The following is a 22,119-nucleotide window of genomic DNA, read 5'->3' as shown; positions in this document are numbered from 1 at the left end:
GCACTGAGAACCTGACCTATAAAGAGAGCTTTGGGATTGGAGATCAACACTTCCCCCAATGTTTTCTTTAAACTGCTTTCGTATTCAAAAAGATGTCCGTACTGCATGAGTGACTATGGCCATGGGCACGGACAAGAGACAGAGGCTGCACCACAGTCATTGCACTTGAACCATTTGCTTTTTTTTGTTTTGACTTTTTTTTTTTTTTTTTTTTTTTGCAATGTACCCATGCGTCAGGGAACAGCTTTGCTACAGTCTCTGCCTCAGAGAAATCTGCGTTCTCCTGCAAGGCCAGAGGCCAATACTGCTCACAAATCTCACCCGTGCATTTTCAGACCTCAGCCTCTGACCCCTGGCACCCCAGCATCAGGTGCAAGCTCCCAACACTGGCCCAGGAGCCGCTTCCAGAGGTGACTGGAAGGAGCTATGGGCAGTTTTGTCCTCCTGGAGTCCAGGCAGCCCTAGGAAAGTCCTGTTTGAGTCTTTACTCCAGAACCTTGAAGCTGCTGAAGTCTGTACTGATGGACACTGCTTCCCCCGCGGTGCGGATAGTGTTGTGCATTGGAAATCACTGCCCCCCGGGAGCCCTGGTAGAGAACAGACTGCCCAGAATTCGGTAGACTGATAGTCCGCAAGTCTGACTGTAGTGACCTAGCACTTTGGGGAGCGGAGGTGGAGCCCGACGCGCCCGTGCAGGGCTGGGAGCCCGACTCGGAGGAAAGGGAGTCCACAGCTGTCTGCTGTGCTGGGCTGGCAGCAGCAGGGCAGCTCTTCTTCAGGAGGCTGCCGCTGCCAGAGTGCTGCTGGCTGCTGTAATACCCCGAATTCCCTGCAAACAGGGCAGAGGAGTCTGTGGAGACCGAGTGGGCAGGACTGGAGTACGAGGTGGAGGAGAGGGTTGTTTCTGAGGAACCATGAGAGAGGCTGTGTCCCGTTCTCTGTGCTGCTGCTCGATAGCTGTATCCAGGAGATGGAGTAAGGTGTCCTCTGTAGGGGGAAGAACTCTGCTGGAGAAGGGTCTGCGATTCTGCCTGGGGACTGTCAGACTGCAGGAGCTGAGCAAGTCGGTGGGGGGAGGAAAAAAAAAAAAAGGAAAAGGCATGTCAGATGGACCTCCCCATTTCCTACCTCCTACTCATGCCAAAGGTGCTCAGCATAGCAGGATTGGGAATAACTGGTAGCCAAACCCAGTTTCCCCCCCCTAATCCTGTTAAAAGCTTTATTTCAGAATGGGAAGAATTTACCTGGTAGCTGTATCGAGAAGGACTGTAAACTGCTGGTCCTTTGTGGGCTTCTGGAGTGTCTCCTTCTGCTGTGTCTGCAATGCACAGGCAAGATGTTAAATGTCACCCTCTGGACTGAGGGCACAGCAGTTCCCTCTCAAATGGCACCTGGACACACCCCAGCCGTCTCGTTCTGCATCCAGCTACAGCTGAGACAAGAGCGGCTTCTCCAGCCATCAGCAGTTCAGAAGCTGAAGAACCCTAGCAAATGGCAACCGGAAAACCTTAACATGCATCAATCAGCCATAGATGTTAGGAACTGCCACTTCCCTTACCCCAGCTCCCTCTGGTTTAGCACAAAGCTCACCTGCCTTGGACCAGCCTATCTGAATGGCTGCAACCCGGTGACACCACACAGACACAGCCTGGGCTCCCTTGGCTTTTCAGAAGGTTATGAGAGGCAGAAGACTGTTTCTAAGGACTCAGCAATTCTCCACTCAACCTTGGTCATGGGAATCCACACTGGCTACAGCTGGGGAGATAAAACTGTCCCTTCTTAGATGGCTGTCAGCAGGATCCTGCTGCAGGTTTTGCTCAAAGGCAGATCCAGACACTGCGAAAGACTGAGGTCCCGTGCTGCCAAGGCTGACAGCACCCCTGCTGCCATTTTGGGGATTATGCTTTACAAGTCAATTCAGCTGCTCCAAACCGAGTTACTCTCAGACCTCAGAAATACCTGTTTCAGAAACAGGCTAAGATGATGAAAATGCTTTGAGGTTTGAGGGGTAACAGCAGCACAGAACACGTTGATCCACCTTAGCTACAGAGAGACCAAGACGAATAAGCTGCTTCTTGACAGAGCAAGCCTTTCTAGCACCCGTATCTTAAAGGACAGGTCAGCTTCTTATCCTAACAAATAACTGAACCTGAACTGGGGTAGGCAAGAAGTACCTACTGCAAGTGACCCAGCCACTTTTCCACGTGTGTTTTTCAGTTGCTACTACTGTAACCATGGGGTTCAGCTGGCGATCAGGCTTTCTTTAGGAGGGAGTGAAACTGGTGGGACTAGAAGATTTCACAGCAGAGTTATGTTGCAGTCTAATGAGACAGAGCTGTTTAGCTGCAGTATCTCAGAGATTCTCAGCAGCCGCGTTTGAAATGCCTTGGTGAAACAGTGTTGGTATTAGTATCAAATTTATACGACAGATGTGTCTCAGTCATGAAACAGGACACGGTGCCTTAGTCTGCTCTGTACTTCTGCCAGACAGGTCTGGCTTTGCACCAGATGCACTGGCACGAGCATCAGTGTCAGCAGTGCCCATGGCTTTGCTGCGGTTGTCCTCTCTGTGCTACATCACAGCTGGTGGCTTAGCTAAACAGGAATCTGGATGGAGTTGTCTCATCTGCTGTCGAGGTTCAGAAGCCTTCTTCCTCAGGGCACAGGACCTGCACAGAGACTGGGGCGTGAAGCTTCCAGCACATGTTCTGTGCCACCTTCCGTTTTCTGAAACTACATCTAATGCATCAAAATATCTGTTTGCTGTAGGTGACATTCCGAGCGCTGCACTGCAGAGAGGCAAAACTTTAAGTTTGGGGCATGTTTTGTTAAGCAGTCATGCACAGAAGAGACTAACTGTTCGATCCAGGAGACTGCTGTGATTAACAGGAGTATGAGAATCAGAAGAAATCTAAAGATTTCTGGAAGAAATTGTTTCTTAAAAGGCCAGGCACACCAACAGGGCTGCACAATTTACTGGCAGTGCCTGTTCACAGAAAAAAACTTGGCAAGTTAAAAACTATCGAAAGACTCTAAATTACAAAGGGTGAATAAACTATAACCTTCCTGAATTTGCTTTATGTAAACTTAAAAGATAAAGCCGACATTTCCCTCCCCCATGTCTTAATATCTGCACAAGGAAGGACATAAAGAAGAACTGCTTTTCTTGGCAGTACTGGCCTGTGTCAACTTAAAGCATATATGAAGTGACAGCTTTAACCAAGAGCAACTGCAATTTTCGCAAGTGTGGCACGCACACAAATTCCATTTCATTCCTACATGCCCCATCAGCAAACCATCTAAGTTTGGGGTTTTTCGTTCCCCTCATATATTAGCTGTTACAGCATTAAGTAAGCATGTGTATCTTCACAACTCCTGCAGGTGATACCAGGAATGGCAGGGACTCAGCCACTCATTTGTTTCACTAAGAAGTGGACTAGCAACTGGGGGAGGGAAGGTGGCTCAAAGAATCTAAACAAGCTACTGAAAAAATTGCCCGAATATGCCAAAGAAGAAAAAAATATTTTGCTGCGCTGGGATGAAAGAGACAAAAATACTTTTTTCAGCTACAGCATTAAGTTTTCACAACCTGGAGTGGGATGGGTTTTATGTAACAAGGAAGAAGAATGGATTGAAGTAGCTGAAAGTCTAACTCCAGCCTAACTCCTGGGTGAGACTGAAGAGCCAGAGCTGCACAGATTACAGTGGGCAAAATGCCTGTTGCAAGTCTGGATTTTACCTACCCTTCTAAAAAAATAACCACCGAGAAAGCCACTTCCACTGGTATGAGAGATGGGAAACAGGCTCCCAAGGGGTCCCATGAAACCAGTGAAATTTTTAATAGGGTAGAGGATTCCCTCTCAAGACTACATGAACAAAAGGCATTGAAAAGAGATATGCTTAGGTGTACAAAGATAGCAAAAGCCCAGATGACAGGCCAGTTTTCAGAAAGCGGTCCCAAATACATCTTACCGCAGCTGGGGAAAAAGTCTGATTTGGAGTGAAGTAAATACCTACTCACCCTAAAATGCTCAGAAATGAGACACCCCAAAGGCAAAACTTGCTGTTGCTGCTGAATTACCCAAAGAGCGCTCTGTGCTAGCCTGGGTTAGAGGCTCTAGTCTGTCCATGTCTAAACACCACACGCCTAGGTTCTGGCTTCCAGAGAGATTCAGATCCCTACTACAGATCATCAGCAAGCTGTAACCGTATCAGCCAGGAGTCTCTAACAACAGTTCTCAGCTATGAGGAAGCAGGGGCTGACGGCAACACACAGACTAAGTTATTTAAATAGGATAATCCACCCCTGTAAGTCCCAATGCGATCAGGGTTCTGAGGGTACTATCTGTTGGAGAAAAACAATCATGTTCAACAGAGACTGCAAAATAAATAAAAGAAAAATAACTCCATTTCACAGCTGAGAAATCCGGCAATGATGAAGTGATCTGTCCATCTCACAGAAAGTCGCATCTCACTTTTAGACCACAGATGGATAAAAGAGGGGTACAATTTCAGCTCAAGTTACAAATACTTACTGCCTGCTACTTGGTGAGGACAATGCTTTATTCAGAGAAGAAAGGAACATCAACACAGAACTGAATTAATCTCAGTAAGGAGGTGCATTTCACAAAACTGACAAATATCCTAACTCAGGGAATCAAGTAACTTCAAAAAGAGCTGAAGTAAGGCTTGGAAGCTAAATTAGTTCTTAGCGCTGCCTAAAGCCTACACCTGCATTTTAGTGTGATAATACATTTACCTGGATGTTCAGCCCACTAGAATTATTAAACAATAGCACTTTCATCCCCAGTACATGGGGCAATTGAGGCAATACTCCTTAACCCATCTGTCCAAGGGCAAAGAAGCTGTCCCTGCCAGAGCCAAGATGCAGGTACTCTTGACTTCAAACCCTGGAGGTCTTCCAGGTCTAACAGAAGAGGGATATAGGCTCAGGCGATATCTGAGTAACAATAAAGTATGGTTTGCAGAAGGCTCTCATAAAGCATTGATAATGTTAAAGATGAAGGTACAACTAACTTCATAGGCAAGTTTGCAAAGTTATCTGAGCTCATCATTTCCCACCAACCAAGTGTTCAAAAGTTTCATCTTCCTACCTGCATCTCTCTCAACAGCACTGTCACAGGTAGGTGAGGATTCATTTCTCTGGGATACCTTTGCACCACTTCGCAGCACCTTCTCAAGTATGCCTCGGCCCTCTCGAAGCCTCTCCACTGACGTTGGGACCATCCTGCAACAAGAACCCGGTACCAGCTGAGGATTGCTATGACGCAGCCGAGTGCAACGTGACCAATGCACAAGGGGGCTGTGGGGTCCTTGGTATAATCACAGGACAGGTTTAAGTTTCTGCTTAAATTCACTGGTAAGATGTTAGTGCAAATGCAAACCCCTACCATAGAAGGGAGGGATCACAGACCACCAGCTCTCTAGACAGATCAGGAATAAACTTCTGAACTGCTTTTGCAATGTAAATAGCTTCCTGTGGGATTTTAGACTTCCAGTCACCGGCTACCATGATAGCACTGCCCTCAGAAATACAAAATCTTTACTCTTATCAAAAACATGGTATAAACATCCAGTTCAGTAGATCACCTGATTACAGGACACCTTCGCCCAGAAAAATTGTTTCGAGATTCAACAGCATTTTGAAAATCCCGGTATTGTTTTAAAATTAGATGCAGTTATTTTGCATAGATTACTTTTATTCCAACTAAAACGAAGCAAACCCAATACCTTTATGATAATACACTGTCAAGATAGTACAGTCAGATAATGCAACATTCTTTGAGCAGAGCTAGGTTGGCCATTTTGCCCATTAATGCTACTTTGTACCATTTATTCTGTAATGTGAAAACTCTCCGCTCAAGATTAATGCTAGATCTCGTTCCATTATATATTACAAGTGTCTAGTCTGAGGGTGAAAAAACAGAGGTGAAGTGGCTTTCCTAAAGCCAATCTGTAGAAGAAAAACAGAGCCACAGACAAACCCCAGACCCTTGGGTCAATATTCAATCTCCCATGCACAGGACCATCCAAATCTTTTTAGAAATGTGTGTTTTAACCTGTAAGATAGTAGCACCTTGATCAGGGATTCACGATGCCTTTACCCTAGACACTGAAGAACGCGCGCCTTAAAAATGCCTGAATTTAAATATTTAGTATAATATGAAATGCACTACATACCATGTAAGCATGCAGCTTAACAGCATATTAACAGATTTCTGTATTTAATTTTTTTCTTTTTTAAAGATATATTAAAAACTGTGCTTTACATTAGCTTTTTTTTTTTTTTTTTAAATAAATAGCCCAGACATTGAAGTTCACCCCTCACTGAAGCAGAAGGGAAAAGGGGCCAGAGTTCACACCTCATGGAGGTGAATGGGGTGAGGGGGTGAATTCACACCTTCGTTGCTGCTATTGTTTTGCTGGAGACAGTTTTCTGCAAGGCTGGGTTTACTGGGCAGCAGCACATCTGTTTACATTGTGATGGCTGTATCTTGGCAACTGAAAGAGACAGAAACTTAATTTTTTTTAAATGAAAGCTATTGGCAAATATTGTAGAATTCAGCAAAAATCTGGACAACTCTAAAAATTAAGGCATGTAATTTTAGCTCCCACCATTTTCTTCTGTCCCTAATATTATATTATTGTGAATGTCTGGAAATGTATCTGAAATGTAAGCACTCAGAGTTAAAGATGAAACTGGGTCACAACTTTAACTCAGTAACATGCAGTTTCTAATATATTTTTTAAAAGTAGAAGGGGGCTGTACGTTTGTTAGCCTTGCCCATTAAAACACAGAAGAACAAGAATTTAAAAGGCAGCAAATCTGCTTAATCCCATTTCAAAATGTATCAGCATGGTTTCAACTTTATATCCAGTGTCCCATAACAATATGATCTTTATTCCCACACAATACTTACTCAGGAAACCGTGTGAGAAACTGAATCCTGAGCACCTGCTGAAGAGCAGCAGATGAAGCTCACAGAATATAAACCATGGTACTAGAGCAAGGTTGCCACACTGACACCTCACCCCGAACTAGTTTGTTTTTTTTTTTTCATTCAGCTAGGTTTTTCTTTCACCCTTTTGCAGGCAGAAGGAAGTGGCACAGGAGAAGGGCATAGGATATCAACACTTGCACAGAATAATATTTCATTACAAAATAATGATTATAAACTGATCATCAGCTGACAGCCTCAGCTGTGGCCAGTCCCAACATCTGGCAGAAGGTCACCTGGTAGACAGAGTACTGTCAGAGAGGTACAAGACAAATTATTTCTATAAATTTCCACTTGAAGAGTCATGGAAGATTGGAAAAGGGAAGGAAACAGATCTTACTACTCCTGCAAATTCACCCAAAACAATGTTTCTCAAGCACTTTCAACATAGACTTCATACTTCTCACTACCTTCAGCACTGCTTAGCATCTCTTCCCTTGCCATCCCCCTGCCATTACATGAGCAGTGATACAGCTGCGTACGTGGGAAATCAGCATTAAGAAAGGTATGCCTTTTTGATTGTGGTGTCCATGAACAAAATTTGAATACAAAGCAGCAGAGCCAGTGTACTGCATAGCTCCAGTCAGCAGAACACCCTAACCATCACTGCATTGACACTGTACTGCAACACTCTGCATTTCAGTCCTACAGTACTTAGTTTTTTGGACCAGACATCAGGTTCAAGAGTTTTTGAAGACCAGCCTTTCCCCTTATCAAACCTCCTCATGGTAACACAATAAAGGTGTTTTTTCCATGCCTTTGGCAAGCCACCGACTGCAGTCTGGTAACTGCTCTTCAAGCTATATGTGCAACGCATTAGGGAAGCTGGAGTTATTTCACTGTCCCTGCTTCTCACATGCAAAGTTGCAGAGGGCTCTGTTAGCTTTCCTTCTGTACAGGAGTTGACTTAGTATCACACATGTCCAAACAGGGTGGAGGTTCAGCGAGCAAAGACCTGCGTTAAATTCTCATCGCAAGAGTAAGACCGTCAAACCTGAGACCTTAAAAGGAAACTTGTGGAAGAGAGACACAACTGTTTAACTTCGTATCTTTCAAGACAGATTTTTGGTATCTAAACCAAGAATTAAAGGGCAGGCTGAGAAGGCTGCTGGTATCCTTCACGCTTGTTTAGCAATTACAAAAGAGAACAATGCCAAAGAGACCCAGCAAAATCCATCCCACTGCACTTATTGTTATGGAAATACCCCCTAGAGAGTTTGGTCCTTCTCTGTGGAGCAATCTCAGGCTTGCTTGGAAGGGTAACACTCACCACCTACTGCTGATGTTCTCCTGGGATTTGCTGAGTGATGTTGAGGAACTAGCCCCCCTCGAGTCTGGTGGGCTGATGTCCTCTACATGAGGCAGGGAGGGATGAGAAGGGGAGAAGCCACTTTGTGGGGAGGATGGGGTTCGTACTACGGAGCCCGGCAGGCTGTTGCCATCTGTGTCAGTCACAGAACTGCTGCTGCCCTGTCGGGTAGGAGTCCCTGTACATCGCACTGAATCGCCTCCCTCCTTGGCTTCTTGTTTCCGCTTGCGATATTCTAGTAAAGATACCTGGGAGAGAAAAATACAGCCATGAGTCAGGGAATGAAATGGACTAGGATAGGGGGAGGAACATGCCCACACACCATTTTTAAAATCTATTTCTCTGCTTTTGCAGATAAAACTTTAACAGGTATATTGGGATTATAAAGTCTTCCTGAATCTGCAGGCACTCTGGAAAAAGAGCAAAATGGTACACATTTGGATCACTGATCGACTGCCGCGCTCACCCACATTTTACTCATTATGACCAATACTTCAGTGGAAATATCCAGCTAGTCTGCTTCTCTAACAATCTGGAATTTCACATTACTTCAGTATATGCTTGCATATTCAAGCATCAAGCCTCCAAATCCTCCTCTCAACAGCCTTCACTCCCTCTCTCTGGTTTGTGACATTATAGAAAATGTCTATCAGTATCCATACATCTCAAAACCAGAGAATAAGAGCCTCCTTCACAGAACTGTATCTTCAGAGAGTCCTGTTCACCTGCACTAGTTCAGCCACATTAATGCTAAAAACTTGGTAAAGCCTCGCACAGAATTTTAACCTGCTTAGAGCAGGTTCCTGCTATGGTGGTTCAGCAGCCAGTGTTGCAACCTTCCAGTAATATCACCTAAACAAATTACTTTTAGCAAAGGTATAATGTATTTTGCGCAAAGAAGTCTCAGATTTGTCAAAGGTCCCAGATAACGCAGTCTTGTAACACAGGAACAGCAGAACCAAAAATTCACAAGTATTTCCAGATGAGCACTTACCTTTCATTGTACCTTCCCTTAAGAGTTAGTATGAGGCACAGACCCCATAAAAGTACTCGCAGAAGGCAGATCTGCTGAAGAATTAATCAACTGTGATTTAATCCCTGTATAGAAGGCTTTGAACAGGATATTTCCAAAAGTAACTCAACATATGAAGGTTTTAAGATAAGTGTAACTTTAAAAGAAAAACAAAGGAAAAAAATCAAAACTCTCCAGAAATGGCATGGAAATAAGATATTCCATCCAGCTGGACACTTACACAAGTGATCTGAGTTACCACACTTGCAGTAAAAAAAATAAAAAATCCAAGTACAGGAAAAGGCACCCATACACATCTACACAAGCGAAGGTTTATTTGTCCCATGAGTACCCAGTTTTACCATAGGAACGCCTGCTTTGTCATTTTCACTCAGTTTTAGTCCCATGAGGGTCACTGGCCTGCTATTAGAAACCAATACGAGTTTGCTTTCTTTAAACAATACTCCTGCGGTTTTAGTTTCAAAGAGCTAAAATTTAAGTAACAACCTTCATCTATTTTTCCTGCCGTGTGGAAATGTTGTAATACCTTCTAATAAACAGCCTGTGTTTTCTTTTGAAACATCAGACCCTCTTTCTTAGTAAGGACCCTTTTCATCCTGATAAATAACACCTTCACCAACTAGTACAGTTGCACTGTGTTATTGCTCTGGGTCTTGCCTCAGTTTAACAACTGTTTATGAAAGCTGTGAACATTCTGCTCTCCTTCTGAAAATACCCCTTCTGGGAGCACATTGTGGTCTTTTTCTTCCACCTCTCACATCAGAATCTTGCCTAAAGGGTAGCTCACTCTCTTTTAACAACTTTTAGACTGTTTTCATCCAGGCACTGGATGCCTGGATTACTTGCCCAGCCTACATTTTAGTTGTATTCCGCTCTCTTTGTTCTCCCTCTAAGTCTTTCCCAAGGTGCCGACTGCTCCTGCAATCTTAGAGGTTCTTTTACAAGAATACTTGCCTTCTTCCTTTGTGGCGGATTCTGGGGAGCAGATCTGACACCTTCACAAGCCTTCTCGCCGCAGGGAGACATGGATCCATGCACTGTCTCTTTAAGCAGCCCTGACTCGTGTCTGCTGAAATATCCTTCGGCAGGAGAGCTGCAGCATCCTGCTTCCGAATTCATTGGCTTCCTCTCTCCCAAAGGAGCAGATCCCCGCAACAACCCATCTACACGTGGCATAGCGTTCAATGGGGAGAAGGCATACATTAAATTAAACTCTGTCCGAAAAGCCTGATCAGAGCTTCGTAGCAGCATCTGTGCTTCCCCACTTTTCCCTGGGAAGTTCATCTCTGAAGTAGAGTTTATGGAGGGTTGTGGAGTCAGATCGGAGGATCCAAAGCTGAGCAGCGATGGTCGTTCTGGGCAGGTGTTTGCACCGGAATCCAGGTACCCACCCTTCAAATCCAAGTCGGATCGGAGGCAGAGCTGGAAAATCCAAGAAGGATATAGGAGGGGGTGGGAAGTTAGGAAAAGGGTCAGGCAAGGGTGGGGAGAGACACTTAGTCAGAAAGTACTCTGTACAATGCTAGCTTACTGCTTTCCAGTTTCTTTCTGATCACCCCCTTTGGTCCTTTGCTGCACTGTTCTACTCATTCTACAGAGGAATGACTGAGACTAAATAACAATCAGTTTAGCTGTCCAGTACAAGATGCCCTCTCCCCTTTAGCAGTCTTACTGCAGCAAGAGGATAAGACTCAGCACTATCCCCGGGCAGTCAATGACGAAAAACCGGCATTTTCAATTGCCTCATATGTCCCCAAGTTGATGTTAACACATAGTACTAGCTAGGTTCATTATGGGGAGAGAACAGAAAAGATCTGCTGTCCATTTGCTGTTTTATTAGCCAAGATCTTGACTGTCCCAAGTCAGCCACCACTAACTTCCTAACAATAAAATGCCCAGGACCTCCAAGCCATTTGTTTTCACTTATTGTGAGCTTAGGAAATCTCTAACAATAGTACATTCATTTAATTTATACTGCATTTCTACATTTTACATTCTTTAACAAAACCATAATGGCATCATCTTTGCGCTGTCACAGTTTCTGGAGCACTAGGCACTGACACAATGGTATATCCATTTATCTACTTTAAGTGCCAAAAAACCTCCAGGGCAACAGCATAATCATCTCCTTCACCATGTTAATATGTCAGGATCTCAGACAATGAGCATAACTGACATGATTTCATCCTCTTTGCAGGACTATCGTGCTTACGGAAAAACATAGCAGCACTAGGCACCAGCTCTGCCCTACTGCCGCTGGGGAGAATGTTTCCTCTGCTGTGTTACAGCTCCAAGTAATCTGCCACATTGGAGATGAGTGTGTATTTATTTTCTACTATGAAACAGCCCCTGAGCAAGGTACTTCCACTCATATTTTACAACAGGCCAGCAGGTAAACAAAGTACTAGTTTCTGGTGTCTCCTCAACATTTTAAGTCTGCAAGTGAACAGGTGACAAATCAAGGCTGAAGAGAGCAGGTCAGGTGCCCCACTGTGTCCTCATAAGTCAAAACTCCGAGAGAATGCTTTCACTTTTCTTCCCCCCGTAGTCATTTTGCTGCTACTGAGTAAATATGACACCACTTATCTGCTGGGCCAGGGCTGAAATTGGTTATGGTATTTCCAGGGTCCCCAGACCTCTTTGCCTTCACCTCAGTAGCTGAGACACACCAGGTCTTCACACTGCCTGTGTCCCACCAGCGTCAACAAGTGAACAATAAATTCCAGTCTTCAATTTGTTTGCTCTCTTGTGATAAACCTGAAAACTCTCCTCAGCCTTATTGTGACTGATGCTCCAGCCTTATTCCCACCCGCCTCCGCACTGCTCATCCCTCCCCTCCCACCATGGCCTCACATACACACACAAGCCCACATGCTCCCGGCCTCAAATGCAATTGAGACGGTGTGATAACTACCTCGGGTGACATGGACTCAGGCCTATGCGCAGGGGAACTCTCAGGGGAGGATACATTCTAGAGGAGGGAAAAGCATCTTGTTATTCATCTACTTAAAAAGTCAAGAAGCAAAATAAAAATAAATTAAAAAACAAGCACAGAGGTTAGCAACGGCTATTCTAAACAAAGACTTATCCCAGGAACTGGCCCCAGCCTGGATGGCAACTCCGTTGGTTAAGTGGTTTCTAAAGTTCCTGGAAGCAGAGAGACAGGACTGGGTTACTATGCTTCATGCTGCAACTTAGTACCCAAAACAGAGCACATAAATGTTAAGAAAAGAAGCATCTTATTCTTTATATTTCTGATGCTGTCAGATACGGAGTTTGCACCATGAAATATAGAGAAAGCCATTTATGGCGTTTAATACAGGGACACGGGAGAAATGGAAAGCCTGATTTTGCCCAAACAAAAGGCAACCAAGATCTCTCAAACACTACAGTGAACTTTCACAGACTTTACACTAGAAAACAAAAATCTTTCTGTTCTCCTCCTACAGTGCCACAGGACTGAGGTATAAAGCTTTACACATGATGAGATGTATTCGCTCAAGTTAGAATTGATGATAACTAAATGAAACAGACATGACACTAAAATAGAGATGTTATGCATAAGCTGCACTGAGGGAAATAAGAAAGTTTCAACAAAGAAGCCCATGGTCTACCAAGTTGTTAAGATTCTTTTACTAGAGGGGAAGAGATGTGTAGAAAGGGCAAGTAAGGTATAGATGCCCAGTGAAATCCAGGCTTCCCACATCTTACACATGGCAACAGAAATAACTAAGGTGGGACAGGAAATCAGTGACTAAACTGTGGAGGTCCATGGCAACGCTGTCCTGATCTGCCATCTCAACCAGAGCAAAGGTAAGGATCATTTTCCATCAAGCTCTGTGCCTGAAACAGTCTTTTATCTCTCTCCTCAATGCTCCATAATCTTCCCTGCTAACCTCTACAGATCTGTCTCTCAGAGAGCTTACAAGAAAGGGCTCGCAAAGAAAATAATCAAAAGGACACTAAGCTAAAAACACCACAAAGGACTGTTTGCCCTGTTACAGGAATCCCTCATCTGTTTTGCAAAACAGTCCCTAGTACGGAGCAGTCTGTTACTGCACAATTTTTTTTTTTAATTGTTTTAACTGGCAGAGTGTGAGCAGCCAGCCTGAAGAGTTCTGTTTTTTAAATGAAAATATGCAATACTAGAAAATAAAACTAAAACTGCAAACAGCATGATCCCTATTCACAGGCACAGAGCAGCAATACAAAGTGGAAGGTCCTAGCTGGATGGATGCTGGTAACTCTCCCACAGAGTTCAGAGCAAGGGAAACCACCTACACAGCCTGCTCAGTACTTCTGCACATTTTTGCAACAGGAAACTATCAAGAAATCAAAGGTATAAGGTATTTTCCTTCTACCCAATCAAGGGAAAGGAAAACCAAATGATACAGCGGAAGCTAATGTAAAGTATTTCTATCATACTTGGGGTTACTGAAAGCTGTTCAGGGAAAGAGGAGCTGAGGATGTCAAGACAGCCTTTGAGAAGTGGAGCACAGCTGCACTCTTTGGAAGAGGCAGGGATTGGAAGCCACATTGGCAAAGAGATCTGAAGTGGGAAAGATGACTAAAGAACATTGAAACACCTGCAAGATTTGGGAGCTATGTGCAGAAATGGAGAAAAGAATTACACTAATGTTACTGATAGCTACGAAATGAGGGGAGGCTGAGCTGCAGCAAGGTTTAACATTTAACAGAGCAGGAGGTTTGGCCAGAAGCAGAGTAGAGGGGAAAGGCAGCAGTCCTCTTGAGTCTGACACTATGATGCTGCTCAGGAATGTAGCCACGTACTCAGAAAGGACGATGTCCCTAGTGCTATCTCTGCTGCAAATATTCTAGTTTCTCTCTTTTTATCGCTCCCAGTCCCTGGTTACCTCGAACTGTAGTGGAGTATTGCAGCGACTAGCAGCCAGAGAAGGAATTGGTGAGAACATCATGCCATAACCATTGCGACTCTCCTCCTCTCCCGGTAGCGATGAGCAGGGTGTAGCCAGTTGTGGGCTCACTGAGCCAGGAACTGAAGGGATGGGAGGTGGAGGGGTGATGGGAGACAGCGGCCTCAGCAACTTCTTAACATTCTGCTCCATCAAGTAGCGAGACTTCCATTTCTTCAGGGGACTCAGCAAGTCTGAAAAACAAACTGAGCTGAGGATAGGGCTGAACCATTAACCTTAACCATTAACCACATGCAAATCACATGCTGTCTCCTTCCCCCTACTCCCAGCCCAAATGGAGCTCTCAGGAGTCTCCAATGTGATGACGAAAAGATTCCTAAAAATGAAGTACCTCTGAAGTACTTCTGTACCAGTCTTGGGACATGTCTAGATACTGATAACAGAACAATACATAATCAGGAACATACAGTGAACAAGGAAAGGAAATATTTCAATTAGACATAAGCACAAGAGGGAGCTAGGGGAAAGGAAGACAGGAAGGGATAAAAAGAGGAGAGAAGAGGGGTCAGAGGACAGGTCACTGTCACTGCTGTGAACAAACCACAGGCAGCTCAGTTATCATTACCTGAACCTAATAGTTCCCTACAGGCTACATCAATACAGCCCAAACACATTTCAGTCCCAAAAAGGATTAATGCCTTTCCCTCAGACCTACCCCTATTCAAAACAGTATCTTTTTTTGATGCTCAATTTAAAAAAAATAAGTGTTCAGTAAATTCTGCAGTACAGTTGTTTGCTTCTTTAGGTCTTGCTTGGGGATGTGCATTTATTGGTTCTGGCATTTTGTTCATTTCCTATTCATCTAACTTTTCAATGATAAATTCTGTATTACCTGTGCATTGTCTAGCTTCCTGTCTGTCATCCTTGGAAAACTGACCCCTGACCGGGCAGATCTTAACTCTCTTTCTCCGCAGAAAGATTCAGACACAATATTTAACAATTCTGCTACTTTACTCACAGATTTTACCTTCTCCATCTTTGAGACTTACTTAATTATTCGCTTATTACATATGTGCCTGTGAGACTTTGCTATATCTTCCTCTAGTCAGTAGATACTTAGTTGTCCATCTAACAGCACCCTGCTGAAAAGAGATGATATTGTACTCTTTTTTTTTTTTCACCCTCTATTGGACAAACGATCACACGGCACTGAGGTTGCTGATACAAGACAAAGTGATTTTTCACAGGAAAATACTGAGAAACTTTACACACACTCAAGCTAGAATGGGTCTGCAGAAATTTGAACGAATGGCAAAGTAACATTCTCACCTGACATCAAGCAGCAGTACACATTAAGATGCCTTTGTTATTCAGCAGCTTCCCCAGTTTCACTCAAGCGCCCACACTGCCCTGATGGTGCTGAGCACCTACCTGTGTCATCTTTGCAGATGCTGGAAGAACTGCTGTTCTCGTTACTTTGGTATAGACATTGGGTTCTGTTCTCTTGCGGAGCTGGTGAGGTCTGAGTCATCCCCTCTTCCAGGGCTTGTTTGATCCAGCGCTGAAACAGAACAAGACTACATAAACGTGCAACCCCTCTGGTACTTTCTATGTAATCTTGCAGGATGCACGCAAACTCCTACACTTCTGTGCAGCAGGGCAGACTGCTCAGAACGCTGGTATTACCTCCTTCGCATGCGCTCAGACAGGAACCCGTCAGAACACAGCTGTTAGCACTGAGGCTACCACCTACTGTGATGGGGCTGACTATGTGCTCTTGATGAGATGTATTCTGGGGATCAGCAGTCTTCAGCAATAACACAAAGATAAGTAAAAAGCAAATTATAAATATATAAAATTCAAAACTCTGGCAGCTAAAAACTATTAAAAGCAAGCTTAATTAAAAGAAAAGGGAGATAAATATGATGGACTATCTTAAAACCCTGATTTTTGCAAAAAAAGCTGTTTCCTGCCCAGGAGCACAAACATACTGTCCCCCTGGTCCACTAAGGCATATTAGAGCTTAACATAGATTCTGCTCTTACAATTTCAGCAGAGAAATGGCTGAGTTTAATCACATAACAATTCTTCCAGGACTATGCTTGCTGCCAGAGAAAAAGAGCAAAAAAATCTGATAAAATGCAAGCAGCAGTTTTCAAGGGGGCTAAACCAAGAAGAGAATAATAAAGGCAAATCTCTTCTTCAGCTACTAATAAAAGAGATAAAAGTCACAGTGGTCTTCTGAACACGGACAATAAAGAATGTTTCACATGCCACGCAAGTGAACATGAATTGAAGTCTCAGCAAATCAGCTGCTGCAGTGGGTGTGCTAGCCCTGTATCTTGATACAAACTGACTCCTAATGGCAAGCAAGAAACCTTTGCTTACTTTATTATAAAAAATAACTGCCACAATATAAGGGAAAACACCCAGGTGATTCAGTAAAATGACAGCAAACTGCCAAAAAAACCCAAACAGTAATTTGCATTTGTGTAGTTCACCCAAGGGACTCACTTTACCAGCCTTTTCTTCTCCCAGAGAGGTTTAAAATCGTAAGTTTACCTTTCAGCAACCCACAGTTCATCTGCATGCCAGCAATATGTATCCTCCTATTAGAGACACACGTATATGTCTTACGATTCCTCAAAGCTATCATGAAAGTGCATCAGAAACTCAGTGACCACAATCCTCGAAGTGAAAACTTCAATGCGGGGGTGAAGAGCAGGTGCCAGGATCTATTTTGATGGCCTTCACTACTGTACAGCAGATGCTTCTTCTCTGTTCAAATATAACTCAATGGATTCCACTGCGGCCACCAGGAAAAGTGAGAAGTGCCAGCCAGTCTGGAGCACTGCTACCTCAAATGTGGCATCTGATCCGAGAGCCAAGCCACTGTACAGTGTGTGATTAACGTGAGCAGGTTACACAGTTCAGTTTCCTTGCGAGGTTCAGACATCGGTATGCTTTGGATGCAAACCGAAATCATCAGCTGAGGTTTTTTGGCACAACCCTCAGTAGTTTAAGGAAGAGGCCTGCTGACAATCCAAGAAAATATGTGATCTATTTCAACAGCCTTTATAAATGACCCTTTCTGACTGAGTCGTGAGAAGCAGACAAGACAGAAAGATGAGGTCTTGAGAGAGCAATCTCATCAAGTTCCGGACCATTTCTAGACCTCAGCTGGCTGAAAAGGAGCCCTTCCCTGTGAGAGTTTTCTAAACATTCCTGAACATGAGAAGCAGACTTTTTCTACATCTCCTGCCTGTTACTGATAAAAACACAAAATGCTACCAAGCATTTTCCATGAAACAGCTGGGGAGCTCTGACGAAGTGGAAGAAACCCCTTACTAGAACAGTTATCGATTATTTACTTTCAAAAAGTAGAAATCTAACAAATTACTTTCTGCAACATCTGTTCTGGACACAGAAGCTTACAGTATTTTAATTAATTATTTAGATAATGGAACAGATGGCGTACTTCAGTTTTCAGATGATGCCAACCTAGGAGAAACAAGAACGTGCTAGAAGACAGTATTCAAGATTTTCCTGCTAAATTGGGAAATAGATGGGGAAAAACAGGACACAGCTCAGTATAGGCTAGAACAAAGTACCATATAAAGCCAGAAACAATCACTTCTAAAATTACAGGCTAGAAAACTAATGGGTTGTTCTAACAAACATAGTAAATCACAAACTGAACACGAGTCAAAATCAACCTGTCAAAGCAAACTCAGTCATCATACTGGGATGCACAAAATGGGTATAGGCTACATGACACAGAGCAACTTTTTGCTTTGAAAATGCCATGCTGCAACACAACATTGTTTTGCAAGCTCAGCTTCAGGGAAGATGTGGACTAAATGGAAGACATCCATAGTGAGACTAGTCCACTCCCTCTCCAGCAGTGAGAATTATAGTATGACTGGAAAATAGCCAAATGTAGCAAGAGATTGGAAGACTTGTTCCATGACAACAGTTTTCACTGAATTATGAGCTTGCTGGCTAGTTGTACAGCAAATGCACCAAGCAGAGAACTCAAAATAACTGCCAGTTTTGCTCTGGATGCTTTTCTCTTCCCTGAGGCTCAAAGACACTGTTAAGGTTCAAAAAAGCAGCTTGAGCCTTGCAGTTCTCAGTTTAAAGATGCATGTGGAGATTGCCCAGGCACATGGAAACAAACATGGTTTTGTTCATACGAGTATATATGGACCATAAAGAGCTTTACCTCTGAAGGAAATACCCAAGAAAGACCTTAGCTTCTTTTTGTAGGTGCCTGTTAGGGCATGACAACGAATTGGCTGAAGGTGGAAACAGTAAAGTCCAAAGCTTCTCTCTGGAAAAACTCCCTCAAAGGAAGGCAAAGAAACCAGGACATGGTACCCGACTTTGAAAGCTACCAAGACTGGAAGATCAGAACGGATTTCCATAAAATCATTCTCAGGTAATCACACAGGAACTGGAATTGCCTCTGAGCAAAGCTGACAGGCGACAGGGAAGATGGATTCTGATAGAAATCTGACTGAGCAAACTAACTTGAACTACTGTTGCCCTGTTGATGGGTAAATGCTAGCATTTACTGGCCACATACCATCTCTGGAGGAATGAAGTCCTCAGCTGGGCTCAGTTCAGTCTTCCTGCATGGCCACAAATATCTGTTGTGGATAGTCAGTCTATGATGCTAAACAAAGAGCTGTGGGCTTGCTCTTGTGAACAGGCAAACTCAAAGCTTTGCTAAACAAAGGCTCTCCAAAGACAATGGATCTTGACTGAGGCACTGTATTCTTGAGGTCTTTTGCAACACCGTCCTACCCCCACAACGCCAACCATCATCTGACTGTGAAAGTAGTAACATAAAAGATTCTAAGGGCAACAATTAAAACTCCTTGAATCGCATATGCTGGATAATAAACAGCCACTGCAGATTTGAAAGTACATGTTTCTAAGAGGAGAGTCACAGAACTACCATAGTAGTTCCACATGTTCTACCACAGTAAAAGGCAAGGATGAAGACTGAACCCCTGCTAGATGGTCAGCAGACATAGCCTGGAGACTGCATCTGCACATCAGGCAAGGCCAGCTCAGCAGGAATACATGGAAATATGCTCAGAGGACACCAACTTTGCAAGGGTGCCAGTAAGAGCTTGATGAGTATATAGCCCCTGAAAGTAAGACATGAGCAAACATACCTTTTTACAGGAGCTGTAAATTCCATCCAACAGAAAGGGCCTTCGACGTCTCTCAGGGTTGAAAGGTGAACCAAAACGAATGTAGTGTTTAGGTGTGGTACAAATTAGCGGGGAGTGGATGAGACCTGGCAACATATTTAGGGTAGTTGCCAAAACCGTTGGGTCTGTAGTAATGCGCAGAGGGCATTCAATAGGGCACTCCTGCTTTTCTGCCTTGTCGTTCAGCCATTCCGTAACAAGATACTGAAGGAGAAAACACACATGTCAATGCAACTAGCATAGGTGAAGAAGAAAGGCAATACGGCACCAAAGGCGTATGGGGAAGCAATGCTCAGGTCAGCCCACATGCTAAAACCTCCCTCCTCCTCAACAGGAAGGAACACAGCCAGGACGTCCTGTGTCAAACCCAATTCTCATCTGTTACAGGCACAACAACAGGTAATGCAGTTTTACAGAAGCAGCTCGATTTTATGCTCCATTAATCTTATTAGAAGGCTCTCCCAAAACTTGATCACCTTGTTCAAAACTAGTTTCTAGCTGCAAGCCTAAATGTATTAGTGGCTAATTTATGCCCAGTATGTGGCAGCTGCCCACTAGCTTCTGCAATTTTTCCTCCTTTCCCTTACAAGTTTCTCCCAGCTTGTACATTACAGTCTGCAGTCATATTCCCTCTTGGTCTTCAATCCTAAGCTGAAAGCTAACCTCTTTATTTTGTCCTAAACAAATACCTTCCCCAGCCTGCCATCCCACCCCATCCCAAAAAGATACTGCTACTGATTCCCACATGAAACACATTTTTATGCCATTCTAAATTTATTTTTAAATTCCAACTAATCTTTACTACATAACGGCTCCGCTTTTCTCTCTTCGTTCTCTTGCTGGTATACACAAGAGAGCCTTTGTTTTACTATCCTTCACAAGATGCAACACCCTGGTTATTTCAAGGTGGTTGTGTTGTTTTTTAAGCAAGTCTCACTACACCTCTATGCTGCTTGATTTAAGGTAATTTTCTTGGTTGACAGTCTTTTTCTCCTTGCTCCTAAGACACTGGGAATATGCAGAAAACTTCTTCAGACGGTATGCATCCAATCTCTTCTATTAAACATCCTTTGTTTTGGGTGCAAAAGCTAGTGCTCTTTTCCAAACTAACAACTAGTTTTTAAATGCCAGCTACCCCATTGGAGCTGTAACAACTACTTTTGCATGCTGCTGCCAAAAGCTTTTGCTAGCTTACTGTGCATAGCTCCAAACACATCAGCTGTCCCCATCTTTCGATTAGTACCTTGTTCCCCTGCAGGAACAACACAAACAGCTTGTTGTCCTCCTGGCCTTTGCCAGCCATCTCCCAAGCCTCTCATCGCCCTCAACACCAGTACTGAAACATCTGCTTTTTGCTTCCCTGAGCCAGGGCTCAGCCTCCATAACCCAATTCCTTATGTTGCCAAGCCCCTCCAACCCTTCTCACCCAGAGCCCCTCAAGCTGGAAGCAGTTTCTTCCCCGCATACACAAAGCTGTATAATTTGCCTGTTTCTAGACTCTTTGCTGTACCCAGAAAGTGAGATCCTTCCTGTTGCACCTGTTGGTATCTAAGGTCTGTGTAGATTTGCTGTGAAGATCACCTAATTTCTCTTTCTGATCTTTGTGTGTACAGGGCCGAGCAGCCAGATTTTGAACCATGATAAGGGCTCTTAGCCCCTATAGAACAAATAATACAGTAAATATAAAGTCACATAACTCCAACTATTTTGAAGAACTGTTTCCTCTGAGCCAACTTTTCACCAAAGGCCACACAAAACCTCTTTTCCCCCCCTCTCCAGTTTGAGCACTCAAGCTTACTTACCTTTTTAGTTTTGGGGTACTTTACTGCAGCTCGATTAGACTGAGATCCTGCAGCTGGGATAGCAGTTGGGTCAGATCCCGTCAACTGTCTGCCTTCTCCTGGACCTTCTACACTGTTGACATCTGTTGCAGTTACCAAGCTGGCAATGCTTCCTTCCTCTGGGACAGCCTGTGCGAGTTCAGCTTGCTGGGAATTGGCTTGTTTCTGCCTTCTCAGTCTTTGTGCTGAACTGGTCCGGTACCGAGAGAAGCGACTTTTTGGTCGGGGCCTGGAGGGTTTTGCTGGAGCTGGCTTAGTAACCGTTTTTTCGGGGACAGCATCCTACAATATAAACTGCCATTAGTCCAAGCACCTCTAAGAGTATTCCTTTTCTCTGCACACAGGATCAAGGACTGAGATTTATTTATTGATATTACCTGACTCATAAAATCTGTTTGGACCCTGTTTGTACTGGCTTATAAGATGGCTTTGGGGACCCTTTTAAAACGTTACTGTTTTGTCTGCTGTGTTCTTAAAGGGGTCAACCAGAACACTGCCCTTAAGGAAGAAAGCAGCAGTATGAAACTTGCCACTTGTCTCAAGGTAACTGCTCTTACTCCTGATCTAAACTGACATATATCACTCCAGGCAAGTATCTGGGCCCTGCCATATAATGGGAACACATGCATCCAAAGCAGACCAAGGAAAAGAAAAAACAAAGAAAAAGCAAAAGAATTCCTCAATCACTGCAGTTACACATCCAGCTTAAGCTCACACCAGTACAAGAAGGGGCCCACTCAGTGAAAGAGCTGGGCTTGTTCAGCCCAGAGAAGAGAAGACTTAGGGAGACCTAACAG

General features: G+C 43.8%; 1 protein-coding gene across 2 annotated transcripts in view; it reads right to left on the bottom strand.

The window, feature by feature from the left end:
- Nucleotides 1-250: 250 nt before the first annotated feature.
- The window catches only part of SETD5 (SET domain containing 5), a 68,153-nt gene continuing 46,284 nt past the window's right edge, over nt 251-22,119 (bottom strand). For both annotated transcript variants that reach the window (XM_059823024.1, XM_059823025.1), the window contains exons 15-24: nt 21,284-21,604; nt 19,443-19,685; nt 15,688-15,817; nt 14,236-14,489; nt 12,276-12,332; nt 10,316-10,783; nt 8,290-8,576; nt 5,115-5,248; nt 1,245-1,318; nt 251-1,055 (exon numbers count right to left, since the gene is read on the bottom strand). In XM_059823024.1, the coding sequence (XP_059679007.1) occupies nt 462-1,055; nt 1,245-1,318; nt 5,115-5,248; nt 8,290-8,576; nt 10,316-10,783; nt 12,276-12,332; nt 14,236-14,489; nt 15,688-15,817; nt 19,443-19,685; nt 21,284-21,604 (2,562 nt within the window). In that variant the 3' untranslated portion in view covers nt 251-461. The remainder of the gene's footprint in view (nt 1,056-1,244; nt 1,319-5,114; nt 5,249-8,289; nt 8,577-10,315; nt 10,784-12,275; nt 12,333-14,235; nt 14,490-15,687; nt 15,818-19,442; nt 19,686-21,283; nt 21,605-22,119) is intronic.

This window comes from Gavia stellata, chromosome 12 (genome assembly GCF_030936135.1).
Source record: "Gavia stellata isolate bGavSte3 chromosome 12, bGavSte3.hap2, whole genome shotgun sequence".
NCBI classification, from domain to species: Eukaryota; Metazoa; Chordata; class Aves; order Gaviiformes; family Gaviidae; genus Gavia; species Gavia stellata.
Note: the sequence above shows the minus strand (reverse complement) of the source record. Positions and strands in the feature narration are given on the sequence as shown.